The sequence below is a fragment of the Neodothiora populina genome (genome assembly GCF_041146345.1).
Source record: "Neodothiora populina strain CPC 39397 chromosome Unknown canker_contig_5, whole genome shotgun sequence".
Lineage (NCBI taxonomy): Eukaryota > Fungi > Ascomycota > Dothideomycetes > Dothideales > Dothioraceae > Neodothiora > Neodothiora populina.
In genome coordinates, this window is record NW_027191405.1 from 1,810,835 (window position 1) to 1,827,280 (window position 16,446).

General features: G+C 53.0%; 6 protein-coding genes across 7 annotated transcripts; 4 read left to right on the top strand and 2 right to left on the bottom strand.

The window, feature by feature from the left end:
- Positions 1-2,329: 2,329 nt before the first annotated feature.
- Positions 2,330-3,307, bottom strand: AAFC00_005607 (60S ribosomal protein eL6; the record flags this gene model as incomplete). The annotated part of the gene is made up of 3 exons (XM_069345419.1): positions 2,330-2,482; positions 2,552-2,887; positions 3,194-3,307. The coding sequence occupies 3 exons, from the start codon at positions 3,305-3,307 to the stop codon at positions 2,330-2,332; spliced, it is 603 nt and encodes a 200-aa protein (XP_069203245.1).
- Positions 3,308-4,192: 885 nt separating this feature from the next.
- Positions 4,193-5,844, top strand: AAFC00_005608 (uncharacterized protein; the record flags this gene model as incomplete). The annotated part of the gene is made up of 4 exons (XM_069345420.1): positions 4,193-4,243; positions 4,321-4,378; positions 4,445-4,964; positions 5,298-5,844. The coding sequence occupies 4 exons, from the start codon at positions 4,193-4,195 to the stop codon at positions 5,842-5,844; spliced, it is 1,176 nt and encodes a 391-aa protein (XP_069203246.1).
- Positions 5,845-6,446: 602 nt separating this feature from the next.
- On the top strand, positions 6,447-6,966 carry AAFC00_005609 (uncharacterized protein; the record flags this gene model as incomplete). 2 transcript variants are annotated; one of them, XM_069347808.1, is made up of 2 exons in its annotated part: positions 6,447-6,654; positions 6,755-6,966. In XM_069347808.1, the coding sequence occupies 2 exons, from the start codon at positions 6,447-6,449 to the stop codon at positions 6,964-6,966; spliced, it is 420 nt and encodes a 139-aa protein (XP_069203247.1). The 2 variants fall into 2 exon arrangements, with proteins under 2 accessions (XP_069203247.1, XP_069203248.1); XM_069345421.1 differs by having other exon boundaries at positions 6,495-6,654.
- Positions 6,967-7,446: 480 nt separating this feature from the next.
- Positions 7,447-8,724, bottom strand: AAFC00_005610 (uncharacterized protein; the record flags this gene model as incomplete). Its single annotated transcript, XM_069345422.1, has 1 exon — positions 7,447-8,724. The coding sequence occupies one exon, from the start codon at positions 8,722-8,724 to the stop codon at positions 7,447-7,449; it is 1,278 nt and encodes a 425-aa protein (XP_069203249.1).
- A 1,228-nt stretch (positions 8,725-9,952) lies between these two features.
- AAFC00_005611 (uncharacterized protein) lies at positions 9,953-13,156 on the top strand (the record flags this gene model as incomplete). The annotated part of the gene is made up of 1 exon (XM_069345423.1): positions 9,953-13,156. The coding sequence occupies one exon, from the start codon at positions 9,953-9,955 to the stop codon at positions 13,154-13,156; it is 3,204 nt and encodes a 1,067-aa protein (XP_069203250.1).
- An 849-nt stretch (positions 13,157-14,005) lies between these two features.
- On the top strand, positions 14,006-15,261 carry AAFC00_005612 (uncharacterized protein; the record flags this gene model as incomplete). The annotated part of the gene is made up of 2 exons (XM_069345424.1): positions 14,006-15,137; positions 15,197-15,261. 2 exons carry the CDS (start codon positions 14,006-14,008, stop codon positions 15,259-15,261), a joined length of 1,197 nt encoding a protein of 398 aa, XP_069203251.1.
- Between the last annotated feature and the right edge of the window lie 1,185 nt (positions 15,262-16,446).

The window sequence follows — 16,446 nt, forward strand, 5'->3', positions numbered from 1 at the left end:
TAGTCGAGCGAGACCACCTCGCCCCGAACCTACCTCACGCGCACCCCACGGAGTCATACTGGCAGAACCCGCCCTCAGACATCGCCGACCACCGCACAACACCTCATCTACCCCCAAGCACCGCCTACATAATAATCGGCAGCGGACTAAGCGGCGCGTGCATCGCGCACAACCTGCTCTACTCACACGATGGAATGTCTCCAGCCCCTTCGATCCTGATGCTCGAAGCCCGGCAAGCCAGCAGTGGCGCCACGGGCCGAAACGGCGGGCACACGAAAGCGGCGTCTTACCGTTCGTTTCGAGACCATGAGAGACGCTATGGCACTGAGGAAGCCGTCAAGATCGCGAGGCTCGAGTTGGCGAATATTCGGGCTACACATGCGCTGGCCCGTGAGTATGCGCTTGAGTGTGACTCGCTGCCGTGCGATACTGTTGATGTCTTTTATTCGGAGGATGATCTGGCGCGCGGCAGGGAGGCTGTGGAGCGGATGCGAGAGGTGTTTGGGCCTGATGATCCTGTGGCTAGGTATGAGTTTCTCTCGGCCGAGGAGACGCGAGCGCGGGTTTTGGTCCCTGATAGTCTGGGCGCGGTCAAGTATGAGGCTGGCAGTATTAGTGCTTATCGCTTTACTATTGGCTTGCTGAAGCGGTGTTTGGCCCGGGGCTTGAATCTCCAGACGGCTACGCCTGCGATTTCCATTTCGCGGCAGGACACGTCGTCTGGAGAAGACCCCGTGTGGGTTGTTCGGACGGTCAGGGGACATGTGACGAGTAGGAATGTCGTTGTGGCTACGAACGGCTACACGGCGCATTTGCTGCCTCAGATGAAGGGACTTATTGTGCCGTTGAGAGGGCAGATCACTGCGCAGAGGCCGGGCTCGGGTCTTCCGCAAGAGGGACTGGAGACGACCGTCAGCTTCATTTACGACACTGGATTCGATTACATGATCACGAGGCCTTCGTCTGCGTCAGATGCAGGCACGATAGTCATCGGAGGCGGCATAGGGAAGCTGGAAGGGGGCATGGCGGTCGAGATTGGGAGGACAGATGATGATGCGTTGAATTCGGACTTGACTACGTATCTGGCGGAATGCACTCCGCGGTTCTACGGTAATGGTTGGGGGAAGGATCACAATGAAGGAAGGGTGACGAGAGAATGGACCGGCATCATGGGCTACAGCCCAGATGGATTGCCGTACGTGGGTCAAGTGCCGGGCATGAAGGGGGTGTGGCTCTCTGCATGCTTCAACGGGAGTGGGATGGTGCACTGTCTCAAGTCTGCAGAAGCCGTCGTTGATATGATGGGCAGTGGCAAAGCCCCGGACTGGTTCCCAGAAGCAATGCAAATTAGTGAAAAGAGACTACAAGTGGAGGGATCAAAGTGAGCACTCGGGAGCTTGTTGGGCAATTGCCGAAAGAGGAGCACACGTCTTCGAAATGATAGAACAAGAGTTGACGTCACATGAGCCGAGTTTCAGCAAATAGACTAGAACAAGGAAAGTCAGCTATGGTCTTGGTGATTCTTCCGAGTATTGAGTATGCAAGTTCAAAGATTGTAGATCAGAATGGGACTTTTTTATCAAAGCAACTGCGATTGCGTTGTTTTTGGTGCAGTGCATCTAAGAGCTGGGATTATCGGCCAATTGGCCTTATTCATCATGGTATCAGAGTAACGAGGGGTGTTTCGTCAGAAATGAGAAGGAGAAGATAAATGCGTACCATTTGATAGTGGATCCGAGTGGCGAACAATTTGAAGCAAACAGGTCACAAGTCACAGATTTGTCTCACGAAAGGCGTTTCGGCATGATGAGACGGACATAGCAAGATCTGGCCACATATGGCTGTTCAATATGGGTACTCTCTGCAAGCAAGTCATTGATTCCTGCAATGGCATGTAAGCTCTGCTGTAATGACTGATCGATTGTCCCCGACTGAGACCATGTAACGTACCCATGGAAGGCGCAAAGCCTTGTCGATTCGAGCAAATACTTGCCAATCAACACTAGAAAACAAAGGACGAACAGCGAGGAGTTCTGCACCAACGATAGACCTGCGAGAAAGTGAAATTGAAAGAAGACGTCTTTGCGGCAACTATAATCAAGCCTCAGACCATGACCGTTAAAATTCTTGATTTGTCGAGCAACAATATCTTTTCGGCTGCTTGATACAGGGTTTTCAAATGCAGCGCTCGGAAAGAGGAGTATGCCCATGAACATCCATTTTTTATGATGCGCCGAGTATCATTTTTGCTCACCACGCCTAAGCCCATAACCCTCGCCCGAACGGTATCAACCGTTCATGATGCAACAAATTGTAGACTGCGATGCGCTTAGAAGACCATCTCGTGGGGCTTGTCGCCGTTTCTCAGAGAGAAGGTGGCGGCGAGGTATGAAAAGAGGAAAGGCTCCTTCTTGAGGCTGGCAAGAAGAGCCTTGTCGACGGACTTCTGGTCCTCAGCACGAGCGCTGGCGACCTTCTTGGCCTGTGTGGAGAGGGGCATGTCAGTTTCGCTGGTTGCGATGCGGTTGTGTGTGAAATGGTGGTTCCATACCTCAGGCTTCTCGCCCTGCTTGAAGAAAGCCTCCTCACCCTTCTTCTCCGACTTCTTCTCCCTGGCGAAGTAAGAGTCGCTGCCAACCTTCTCGACAACGGCGGAGTCGACGGAGCTGATGTCGACCTTCGTCCTGGTGGCGATAACGTAGCGGGCGTTGACGCGGCGGAGAGGGACACCGTTGACCTTGAAAGGACCGGTGACGAGGAGGACACCCTGGGGAAGGTTCTTGAGGAGGACAACGCGCTTGCCGCGGAAGCGACCGGCGAGGAGGATAAGAACGGTACCAGGCTGGAGAGAGGCGCGGGGCTTGCAAGGACGGACAGTCTTGCGGACCTGTGATGGAAAAGTTGTCAGTGCGCGATCACTCAGGTTTGCCTCATGGTCAGCCACAAAACGCCCTGTCTGTCTTGTTGAATCAGTGCGGTGGAGCACTCGAAGGATACGAAGATGCGCAGACACTCCCGGTGTGCCTCTTTCTCCGCTTCCGCCTTGATTCTCCTTGATTGCTCTCGCCTCGGGTTTGGGTGGCTCCTGCTGCGGCTGCTGCTTGCTCCTCCATGCACCACTCTCCCTCCCTCCAACCTTCAATCAAGACTCGGGGGGCGTTTCGCGGACATGAGATGATCGGTGGCATCGTACCTTCTTGGGCTGGCTATCGGCCTCAGCAGGGTAGTACTTCTGTGCCTGCTGGGCAGCAGCGGGAACCTGCCTCTCGCCCTTCTGGAACTTCTTGGTGGTGGCCTCCGAAGACATTTTGGCGGATTTGGCGACGGGACTCTGTTGGATTAATCAGTCGGGAAGTTCGCGAGTTGAAGTCGATGAAGTGTGATGTATGTAATCGTACCGGAAATGGGGTTGTCGTTGGTCGTGAAAATGTCGCGAATGTCCTAAGTCACACAGCCAACAAGACAAGGGACAGGAAATCTGAGCTGTGTGGATTTGCCAAGCGGGAGGTGCGCGGTGATGCCAAGAAATCGCTTAGCGAGTCCGTCCTCTGCCTTGCCGTTTGCCTGTCATGGAGCTCCGACGTTCCGACCGACATGACTTGAGCGAGATTGCGGACCCCCAGGCAGCCAGGCTTCCATCCATAATCTCTGTAGATAAAAGCAGTGTACATGTGATACTGTTCAACAACGATCATCCTGCCTGCGTTGTTTAGTGCTTCTGTGCTTGCATCTGCTAGTGCTAAGGTAGGTAGCCTCAGTACCTTACTGTAGGTAGTGTTGCAGGACGACTACTCGTAGCTTGAGTAAGGTCCTTGGATTGCAAAGCACCCGGGCGAGTAATGTTACCCAAGGCAAAGACAAGGTACTCCGTACGGTACACAGACCCCAAAGCATCGATGTCATTGTTCATGCTGCTGTGCTTTGTATCTCCACCCACTTGGTGTGTTTGAACCTCGATATAACCATATCCGTCATCCGCTTCATCGTGTGTTTCTATGACCTCAAACAATTCCATCAGCACACCGCGAGATTGGCCTTATAAAGTACTTCGTCCTTCTTCTGTCGTCTTGCAGAGCCTCTGATCAAGCTCACACGCCCTCCAGATCCACCACTTATCCTTGCACATTTACGGCCAAACGACACGCACCTTATCACAAACCCATCCATCTGCGCTTTTGTTGATCACCACATCATGGCATCGAATCCGATAATCACCTTCAAGGCCGGCCAGTGCGAGGCTCAGGTAAGTCGTTTCGTACCTTCGCATGCAAGCTGCTACGCCCTGGCGCAATCTGTGTTGACTTGTCTTCCTCCATCTAGGGCAACAAGGTCAAGCCCATCCCGACTCCCGGCTACCTCTACCTCTACGAAGAAGATGGTAAATCGATCCTTACTCCACGCTGTGATCGTGACTTCCAATCTGACCTGCTTCTCCTCCCTCCAGAACTACTCCACTTCTGCTGGCGTCCTCGCTCTGCCCCCTCAGACTCTCCCGAAATCGACTTGTTGATGTTCCCAGGCGATGCCACCTTCACTCCCTATGCCGCCAGCTCCGGCTCCACCTCCGAGGACACCGTTTCGCCCACCAACGGCCGTGTCTTCTGTCTGCGTTTCTCCTCGTCATCGCAACGCCACTTTTTCTGGATGCAAGCAAAGTCGCAGCACAGGGAGGGCAAGTCAAGTTGGTTCAGTGCGCGTGACAAGCGGCTAGGAGAGATTGTGAATCAGCTCCTCGCTGGTCAAGATGTCGATGTCGAGGCCGAAGTCGAGAACCTGAGGAACGGCTCAGGAGGCAACGATCATGAGGATGATGATGATGACGACCACGTCATGGACGATGTCCCCGGACCCGATCACAACCGCAGAGGCAGCACTACTGGTGGTGCAGGCGCTGATGCTACTGGTGGAGACCCGAACGTCGAAGGACAGGCTAGTCGAGAAGGTGGTGCAGACGGCGGAAGAGCGTAGGTCTTTCCACTCAACTTCCCTCGAATTTGCGGTTATTATGTTTTGTCGCTCGTGTGCTTTGCAAATGGCGTTGGGAGGTGCCATAGCGTGCATGTCGCCACCTGCTGCATTCCTGCCAGGTCGGCGCAAGGCGCTGTCGAGTTTGATACATGTCATATAGCGTTGACCTGGCAGAGACGAAGGCATCATGGAGAAATACCAAAACATCAACACAGAGAAGAATACATGTATATGCAGCTAGAAACTTATGGCGTCGTTATCGGCCAATAGTATTCATGTCATGCATCACATCAGGACCACTTCCGCTGATTTCTTTTCTTTTCGTCTAGTCCTTCAGATACAGATGCCGCCGTACAGAGCTTTCTGCGTTCCCTGCAAGGCTCCAGCAGCAACTACAACCAACAATCCACGCCCGCACAATCGTATGATCAGCCTTTCACCACACTCTCGGAGCTACTCGGCTCCAACACCACCATCCCTTGGCTTTCAGCCGCAACACCAATGGAAATCGACGCTCTCTGCGCGCATCTACCTGCTTCGCTGTTTCTCCTCGCCCAAGAATCCTCGGCATCCATGACATCCGCCGAAATCCACCCCGAGAGCGCCCGCGCCGCCATCGAAGCCATGGCCACGGAACAGAAACGCGAGCTGCTGGCCAGGGTCCTGCGAAGTCCTCAACTGACCCAGAGTCTGGGAAGCCTGACGTTCGCGCTGAGAGATGGTGGCTTGCCTATGGTTGCGGGTGCACTGGGTATTGAGCTCGAGCACGGAGGCACTATCAAGGGAGGCACTGTGCCGCTCGGAGGCGGTCACGCCGTCGAGGCTTTTCTCGAGGGTGTCAAGCGGGGAGTCGAGAAGGAGAAGAGACGCGAGTGAAATCTGCTGCTTTTAGCACAGTCACCTCCTGGTCCAGTGGAGTGCATGCTTCGGGCGCGGTGTATCATCACCTTGTGTAGCCCTGACTGATCTCGTTGCCTTAGACTCTACTTACCTCAATGCAATTGTAGTCAGCCACTCGCACGTTTCGCCAAGATGTTCTCTACAGCATGATGATTGGTTTTCAGAGCGCTTGTTGGGTGAGGCTGAGCTTGCCCGGCTTGCTGAGCTGGGCTGATAAGGCGTTGATAACCAACGACTCTCAAGCGCCCTTTTGCTGATGACATGTGCTGGTAAGAACGTACATAAGTATACAAAGCACTTCCCCCCAGGTCATATCATTGAATCTCAAGTTGTTGAATGCTATTTCTCACACCAAGTTGGCTTCATCCACTACAGCATAACAGCCAGTAATCATCCCCCATCGACGACGAGAAAAGAACACCCTCTCTTCTACCACACGCACGCACGCACGCACACACACGATTGACATCCTGAACACGACCCTCAATACCGAATTTCCTGCCTCCCTACGCAACCTGACCTCTTACTCCCTAGCCACCACACTCACCCTCCTCCCGTCTCTGTCCCTCGACAACACGATGCGCGAGCTGGTAGACACACTAACCCACAGCTTCGGGAACATTACCATGACCAGTTTACACACTTTCGCGAAAGAGAGATGCAGCGGGGTTTCCCTCGGGGATGCGTTACTGGTCGCCGAGGCCGTCACGTGGATCTTCCCTGGACTGCTCATGGGAAGACATTTGTATACGGTTCTTGGCTTCGCGCGGTCGGGCCCTTCAGGCGGTATGTCTCACCATCGACACTATACTGTGTCCTCGATATTATCGAGGCAGAGAGCAGTCGGGAGTGAAAGCTTGACTCATGCAGCTGATTTCTTCGTCAGGCTCAATGGCTGTTTGGTTCCAGTCTGTGTTTGGCGTCAATGCAGTCTTTTCGGTGCTTCAGAGCGCTGCTATGGGCGGCTACGGCGTCGGCGTCGTTGATGGTCTGGTACGCGCCGTCGCTGCTTTTGGTGCTGGGGGGAATCTCCTGCTGCGGTTCTGGGGAGGTGCGCAGGCGCAGGGTGCAGTTAATGGGACTATTGGTGGTCGTTGATTCTCGACACCTGGCTGGTAGGAGCTGGGTTGGGCTACTTACCTTGTGGTTGTAAGGTTGCGGCCTGTGGAGATCAGGCGTGAAGAGCTAGCTGGTTTTGTGCAGGTTATGCATGCCTTGTAGTTGGCGGTCAGCGCTTAGTTGAGATGGGCTGTGTGCGTAGTGGTACATGTGATGCTACACTTAAGCGCTGTGGTTTGGTGTTCATGCTTCCCATAATCCTTTCGAGATGCTGTGAAGAACGAAAGCAGATATTTTGCGCCGTTCGTGATGCTGTGAAATACGAAATCGGATCATATCATGCCCATTTGAGATATCTGTTACGAAATCAATCGTGATAGTGAACGATGAAAGCTGGTTCAAGATAGGTGCTAGGTGTATATACGGACGATAGATGGTATAACCTACAAAGAGATCGGCGACGGCCACTGCTTAATTCCCAACCAGAAAACAGCCTGATAAAGAGGGACTCAAACACACTCAAGACGCAGCCGAAGCCTCCCTTGCCCTCCTCTTACTCCTTCGCTTCCCGCCTTGCGAGGGGCTCTCTGGCTCAGCTTCGGCCGCTTCGCCATCTGCTTCACCTCCTGCTTCACCTCCAGCAGCGTCCTCATTCCTAGCCGCATCCTTCCCACCTGCCTGGTCTGACTCTCCTCCGAATCGTTCTTTGGCGTCACCGACCAGTCCCTCTGCGTTGTCTTTGGCATCACCAAGTCGCTCCCGAACATTCCTCTCCTCAGCTTCGTCCTTGAGATCGTCCACGACGTCTGCGCCACCGGGACAAGTCGTCCCAAAGACCCAATCGAGCACACCCCAATGGCCGAAATTGCCTTTGCCGTTGGTCTCATAATGTGCGTCAGTCCTGCGCGCCATTCCTGACAAGAGGATGCTGGACGGCAACACCGCATATCCTGAGTAAATGAAGAGTTCTTCCAGACTTGTAAGAGCCACCAGGATGTGCCAGGTCAAGACGTGATAGCGAAATAGAAAAGCAGGCAAGTAGAGAGGGATCCATTGTGCCAGAAGGTAACAGATAGGGTGGTCGTACGCAGCAACGATGGAAAAGGGCCGTTGGATAGCATGAGCCCAGCCTTGATGCCATTTCGCGATCGGAGACTTACTAGGTGAAGCATGAAGGACATAGCGATGAATTGCGTAATGAGTCAAGCCGCGCATGGCAAGAGCACGCAGGACATCCTTGGCTATAGACCATGGGGGAGGCACGAAAGTGCTGACCCGTAGACCAGAGCGAAAGTGTAGATATTCCGTTAGTATATACTCGAAAGCGCCTTGGAGAGCGACGGCCATCAGAGTGTTGGCTGTTGCGACGGCAGTGATTTTGGCAAGACTGGATCTGGTCATGTTCTGGAGTGGCAGGCTTTTGGAGCCATTGGCCTTGATGCTGGTCGCAAGGCTTGGAAGCAGAGCGTCGATACCGAGAAATAGATAACTCGGCAACAGAAAGAACAAGCATCGTATCGCCAATGTGCCGTATATCTCCACCTCCAAAGGATCATACTTCCATACGAATGTCGTCCAGACGAGCCAGAAGAAGGCTAGGTTGATCGTCGTGGAAGTTGATCCGAAGAAGGGCAAGGCAAGGAACGACAACATAGGCAGCGGGATCGAAGCAACCGACGTGGCTTTGGACATGGCAGTGCCATATAGTGACCACAGGAAGTCTGTCACCGACGACGTCCGGCCTTCGAAATAGCCATGATTATAGACGATACTGTCGCGAATGGTTTGCAGCGCCATTGTGCAAGATTATGGACCTCAATTCTGTGGGTGCGTCTCGAATGTTCAACAAAAGTGGTAACGTTCGGTCAAATAGATGTCTTGTAAATACTACTAATAAGTGCTTTACCTACCTCAAGCTATTCTATGAAGGTACCTCATATTGCGATCAGGTTTTCCCATATACACGTTGCGCCTGTATTCCTGGCAATGTCAGATCGCAGTATCGGCCATACGTCATCGTGCTAGCCACCGCTTCCAAAGCACCTTTGTGTCACCGACCTGGAGAAGTGGACCCTCGAGCATCGCTTCACGTGTTTCTGCATCTGGCTCCATGTTCGATCGAGTGGTCCGAACGCGTACTTGCGCAGCTCGAACCGGGCAACCAGGAGCTCAACTCGGCATAGCCATAGATGTCGCATCGATGTGTGGATTTTAGTCCCGCATGATGCCTTGCAAGCTTGTCAGGGTCTCAGCTTTGCTTGATACTGTAGTAATTAGTAGCAATAATTAATGCCCAAGCAGGCAGGGTTTATCTATGGGAAGCCACAGTCTCCGTACACGTGCAAATGGCCGAAGGTTCAGAAGTTTCAGGCAGACTCCCAACCTTAAGTGAGCCATGTGGCCCAGCAAGCCAAAACAAATAAACAATTTATGGTAGAAGAAAAATATTGGCTAATGGCAGATAGGTAATTCAAAGACAATGTTCAAGCTACCGAGAAACAGTTCTTATGCCGTCGCTTCTCTGCCTGTAGTGCAAGGCACAGTATAGTGCCTGCAGGGAAGCCGGAAGATCTTCATGTATGTCAGCACCCCTGAAACGCGCCGTCTACCTCGCCGCCTCATTTCCACTTTCCCCTCCTCATCACTTATTATACAGTGAAAAAGGGTTTCCTCTGCGACCCCCAGTCCTTCTGCAAGACCTGCGAAGCAAAACTTATGAACAGCACAATCGCCCTTGCGCTGTTGCGCCATTACACTCTATAGCTTGGGTCTTATGAACATGTTAGGGGGCAGGCACATCACTTGTGCTTATCAGTAGATTCGCATCCTGTCCACAATATTACATGCTGCAGAGTAATCGTCGCAACCGCGCTCTATATATATGATCTTTAAACTATCAAGGTCCGACCGACCCAAACGCATCTCGATCTCCATGGTTGGACAGATTACCTCGACCTGTCATAGGTTCCTGTCTAGATACGATCTGACTTTCCCTACAAGGAGATGAGAGGGCAATCTCGCGAACATGATGGAAGCCACGCCCTCTGCTTCTGATTTGCAACTGCGACATTTTGGCAGCCAGCGAGAGGTTACACAGCGATCGAGCTCTCAGTCGGCGTCAACCAAAGAAAGGGACAAGGCCAGTCGCGCATCAAGACACAAAGGCTCCGGGCCGCACCTGATTTCCTCCATCATCGCCTCCTTCGAGCAAGTGACGAGTCCAGCACCCTCTCCACCACTGTCCAGCTCTCAGTCCGCGTCTCGGGGGGTTCTACCATCCTATGCATCACGCAGAGCTGGCTTTGCGCCGAAACATCAATTGCGACGCAGTGTCAGTCTCGGCGTAGACTTCAGTCTCTACAGCACTGCGATCAAAGAAGAGTATGGCGGTTACACCTTCTCGGAAAACGGAGATTACGACAACGAGGACGATGACGAAGACGACAATAATGATGATGCCGCCGAATTTCCCATCGTCCCAACCTCGAGACGGTCACATGGAAAACTACCACATACCACAACACCGTCACCTGCACGTAGCCTGAAAGACTATCTGCGCTCTAGCTCGCCCGTCTCAAGAAGCTCAGCGTCGCTCAATGGTATAGAGACGGGCAAACCCAAGCTCTATCGTAGCAACAGCAGACTGAGTCTGGAGAGCTGGCAACATCGACACTCCTTCAGCCAGGTGTCGATAGAAAGCAAGTCAGAGGCGACACCGAGGAAGCCTTCTTCGCGCAAGCCATCCCGAGACACTCTCAGGCCAGAAACTATTCGAGAAGAACGCATTGCTGCCCTAGTCGTAGATAGCTCACCTCCCAAGAAAAAGGCTACTCAACCAGCATCTCCCCAAGTGCCAAAATCAGGGAATACGAGCCCTATGGAAAAGTCGCATCGCCCAGACCTTGTGCCTGCCACATCGTCGAAAAATGTGTTAGAGCAGGAGGAGGATGAGCATGAATATTACGATACGACTTTGAGCAATGTCACAGGAGAATCTTCAAAGTCGACCAAGAAAAACCCTATAACAGACGCGATACCTCTTCGTGTCTCATCGCTGAACCATACAACAACGCCTCCACGACATGGCAAAACAAAGTCAAAGCGCCCAGACCACAGCAAGCATATTACATCAACCCCACAGAGGGGGCTTACTTCTGGGGGGACGTCCAAATCTGTGGATAACACCCCCAGTCGACCCATGTTCGAGGGTCTGGACGACGAGGACACGACCGTCAGGCGTATCAGAGAGCTAAAGCAGAGGAGGGAGGACAGGCTGAGACGAGAACAGACCACAGCTGAACAACCCCATAGTCGTGACGAAAGCATAACGCTTCCAGATCGACGCACGGACGCAAAGTCTACCCGTTCCACGGGTAATCGCTCAGATCGTCCAAAGTCAGCTCAAGGAACTTCTGCTAGTAAACTTTCTCGTAGAGAGACGGGCATACTAAAGGCCCATAAAGTCCTCGGGCTAAACAGTCCTTTTGCATCTCAGGACCATTCGCGGACCAATTTGTCTGGGAACCGCTCTCTGGACTATGGGAACGATAGCGCAAGCTCGGACGTTATCCAGGGGCCATCTTTTGACAGATCCACCGCACAACTAATCTCCGCGCGAACATCGGATTCGGTAGATGCTGAACCATCATCTCGACGCATTCTTGAGCCCTCAATCTCGCCCACCATCCGTGATCAGCGCAAACATGACGGACCGAAGACTCGGCCACTAGCAAGACCACGATTGCCGGATGGATCTCAATCCAAAGCCTCGGAATCCACTCCACCCAGCACATCACATTCGTCTCGCTCTCGTCTGAGCAGGAGTAACAGTACCAGTCTGGAGCGCAGTTCGCGCTCCGTTGTATCCACCCTCGCCGACAACGGCAGCAAAAGCCGACGCAAATCAATGAGCGACGCTCGCGATTTCGGCGTGTTCGAGGAAGTGCTCCAGGAGCGTCGGAAGAGCGTGACTGACTCTGTCGAAAATTATCTTGGTGCTCCGCGTCTGAGCCAGAAGGTCAGGTCTCACCAGGACGGCCGTATCATAACATTTTCAGAGGTCGGCGATCCGGCCGGCGCCGCGGTTATTGTATGTGTTGGCATGGGTCTCACCCGCTTTGTCACGGCGTTCTATGATGACTTGGCCGCCACACTCGGTCTGCGACTCATCACTCTCGACAGACCTGGCGTTGGCGAGAGCGAACCTTACCCGGAACGGGAGCGCGTCGGACCATTGAGCTGGCCAGACGATGTATTGGCTGTGACTCAACATCTTCGCATAACAAGATTCAGTCTCCTTGCGCATTCTGCAGGCGCTATATATGCACTTGCGACTGCCCTCACCCTGCCGCACTGCATCGTCGGCAAGGTCCAGCTCCTCGCCCCTTGGATACCGGCTTCCCAATTTGATACGTTTGGCCTCAAAGACAGCTCGCCCGACGCGACGCCTGTCGGAGCCCTGCCTCGATCGCAGAGATTTTTGCGTGTTCTACCAATACCTTTTCTCAAGGCCGCCAACGGTGGACTCTTCTCGCCGTCATCCTTGAAGCCTTCCAATGTGCGGACGACCTCTACTCCGTTGTTATCACCTGGAAAGGAGAGCGGGAAAAACGGCAAGCCCCGAAAACGACTCGATGCCATGCGGCGAGAGAGCATGATCTACATGGATCAGGTGGAGCCGGAGAAGCCTGTCAATACCATGTTTCCATTGCCCGAGGTTGGCGAGGATGAGCTGGCAGAGATGGAACCTCCAACGTTGAACCTCAGTGCAACAGCCACTCCCATGGATCCCGAATTGACCTTTGTTGCACAGGCTTTGGATGCGGCAGAGCACTCGGCACGAGAGCGAAAGAGCGCCTATTCGAGCCTACTGACCGAACGTACCTGGACGTTGGCGACCCGCAACTCCAATCCGGCGGTGGATCTGATCGTCTGTCTGGAACGTCACAGGGACATTGGTTTCAGATATGTTGATATACAGCGTCAAATCACCATCACACACGGAAGCGAAGATAAGAGGGTGCCGGTGGAGAATGTACGATGGATAGGGGAGCAAATCAACCGACGAGCAGCGGCAAACTGGGACCCTGATGCGAGACAGGAGCTCAAAGAGAGAGGAGGCTGTGAGGTAAGGGTGTTGCCCGGTGAAGGACACGGGCTCATGGCAAGCCCGGGTGTCATGGCCGACGTGTTGTCGGACATTGCGCGACAGTCGGCAGCCAGGTGGTGATGGCGAAACGGTCCTGTCTACTGTAAGGCAGTATAATAATTCCAAGGTCGAGGAAGTGCTCTCGATGATGAAACGGTTGCTTGAGGGATGGTGACTGACATGGAGACGAGGACCACACAATCTCCCGACTTTTGATTTGCATATCTAGATACCCTTTTTCTTTTTATGGTCTATAAGCACCCACGATATACATTAATCTATGTTCTTCTGACACGCTGGCCCCAGCCAATAGCCGACATGGAAACATGTGCTGCCAAGACATGCGTCCGGCTGCTGTTGGGCGAGGGGGCGTTCACTTGACAACCCGATTATCAAACCTGTCCGAGCGAGGACTGGCCGCGCTAGGCTAGCCAAGGTCGACTACAAGTAATCTCAATCGTTCTGTTCCACTTGCACGATGATGCTGTGTAGCCAGATTTAGCAGAGAAGCTGGATTGGCTCGTCGATTGATCGTGACGTGTGGTAGCGATTTGTCTAAAAAATAGTAAGGCATCGCGTATGGCGGAGTACGAGCTTGGACTTGTATCGGGATCCGGGAGGCTGGTGGATGGCTGGGAAGCTGCAGGAGAGGAGCATAAACCCTCACTATCTTCTGCTGTCACTTCTCCGTTCATTCCTTTCTCACTCCTGCACACAATCCATATCTGTGGTCTGACTGTCGCTATATACCTCGAGATCTCGACCAAGCTTCTATTCGCTAAATAGACGTTCAGAAAACGTACAACCGTCGGCCACTCGATACCACTGTCGCTTATCCACTAGAGTCCAGATCCAAACCCAAACCCAAATCCAAGCGGGGAAGTGGGGATACCGTGACTGCCGCCTTTCACGAATTAATCATCAATTGCGATGCGGTCCACAGTTGTCTCTTCCGCATCGCTACCACTGCTATATGCATTCACGACTTTGCTTTCCATCACAATTGCGCCGGTAGGGGCAAGTCCATCTCCAAAAGAATCCTGGAGTCAACTGCATGGTCTGTCATGGCCAGCACTCTTCGGCCGCGGGTCATGTGCTGGCACCACTTGCGGCTGGTCTGGTCAACTCTGCTGCTCCGCCGATGAGGCATGTTTCACAGACTCCAACGATCAGGCCCAATGTTCGAAGACCACGGCAGCCGTGGCGTCTCCGACTCCTACGGCTCCTGGATTCTGGCAATACTACACTACTGTGTACACCCAGACAGATCTGGTCACTGTGACAAGCACGTATAGTTCAGAATGGTGTGCCAGCTCGACCGCCGCAAGCACCTGGGTTGCACCCAGTCCCACCGCGTCTCTGACGTGTAACTACGACCGCAATGAAACTCCCTGTGGTAGCATCTGCTGTGCGAGCGATCAGTACTGCTATAGCTCTGGCCAATGCAAAGCGGTGGCCGCAGCGAGCTCACATTACTCGTCATGGGATTCCACAACCGCCTCCGCGTCTGCTCCCTTACGGCCCACCAGCAGCACTGTGGTCGTTGTGACCGCGACTAACTCGCCCACGACTACTGTGCCCTATGTCGCTCCTGTCGCCACTGGCGCAAACATCACCCTCACCGGAAGTGCCGCCAACAACTCCAGTGGTCTTAGCGGCGGCGCCATTGCGGGAATTGTCATTGGGGTTCTGGCTGGTATTGCTCTGCTCATCCTGCTATGCTTGTTCTGCTGCTTCCGAGGCATCTGGCATGCAATCTTCGGCGGCGGAAGACGGCGCTCAGAGCGCGAAGAGTACTACGAATCGCACCGACGTCGATCTGGCAGCGGAGCGGCAGGCGCTGCTGCTGCTGGTGGTCGTTCGTGGTACGGCTCGCGTCCTACCAGAGTAGAGACCGGAAGAGAAAAAAGAAGCGGTGGTCTGTTCAAAGAAGGTCTGGGCGTGGCAGCCCTCTTGGCTGGCGTAGCCGCAGTCTTGGGCCTAAAACGAAGACACGACCGCAGGAGAGACGACGAAAAGAGCGATCTCAGCAGTAACTATTACAGTTACTACACGAGCGAGAGTAAGTCGCCCCACTCCCTTTGCATTTTGATACCGTCAAAACTAACATCTATCCTCCAGGCAGCGCAAGCTCAGACGATCGCCGCACGAGAGACACGAGACGCTCATCTCGTACCAGGCGTTAAGATATATGACCGCACGACCGCAAGGAGAAACGAAGATGACCAAACGACGAGAGGAAAAAAACATCGAATGATTGAAAAGACTTTTATTTCACGCATGGGGACGGGGAATCTGGCGCTATCCGGTTGATTTGCTTTTTTGTATTTTTGCTTTCGATTCTCCCAAATTAAGCCAGGGTTGTGTATTATTGGCAGAGCGCCCCCTCTATGATCACCACCCTGAGCTTAGCATTCACAGTATAGTACGGTGTGGCGGATGGGCGGTGTATTGCAGTCCCCTCCCGCCTTTTTTTCTTTCTTTTCTATCCTGTACTTGTGGTTTCATTGCCACATGTACAGTGGTTCATGTTTTTTCCTTACATGTACATAACCAGCTATGGATGGACGAACAGTCGATCGGTGAGGGAAGGATGGGACAGATGAAGACAGGGACGAAAAGGAGGTATCTGTAGGAAAGAGGCAGACGACGATTGACGATGGCGGTAGTAGACGAAGTTAGATGACTATAACCTACCTAATGAAAGGAGCTTTCGCCTTGCATTCATTTCTTGTCCCTGATCTTACGCTAATCGATGTTATATACTCCAGTGACAGTCGCGATATACGTGAAGATAGGCGTCGGTTACGTGGATCTATCCTGACTATCATCACTCGTTCACGCGGACTTGCAGGATCTTTGGTGAGTGTGACGAGGTACGTGGCCGTCAACAGACTATATCCTCCGTATGCGCCTGACCCAAGAGACGACACTTGCAAATCCGCGCTCACTCGTCTCACTTCGCCGTGATGATCAGGAGGACTGTAGGAAAACCAAGTGACTTGCAAGGGTGAGATGACTTCACCGCGATATTCACTTCTCTACCCACCTCCAGTTAAGTTTTGGTTATGATGAGTTTTTCTCGGTGTGGTAGTGTCGTGGTAGTTAGGGGAACCCTGTCCGAGCTTCGTTTTCTATTGCTTCGTCTTTTCCTTTTTGTTACGAGTACTATCCCACTATTCGACATCTTAGCAGCGGTTCATTGTCCTTTCAGTCGTCTTATAACACTCAAGTCATATCGACATCGGAAGTATGAACCCATTTGAGTGTATCAATGATGTGGCATCGACAGCGCTTGGGGAGGACTGCGGAACCTCTGGAGAGGAAAAGCGCACTTCCAGGGCTCGCATCTCGCGAGTGTGCAAGTCAAT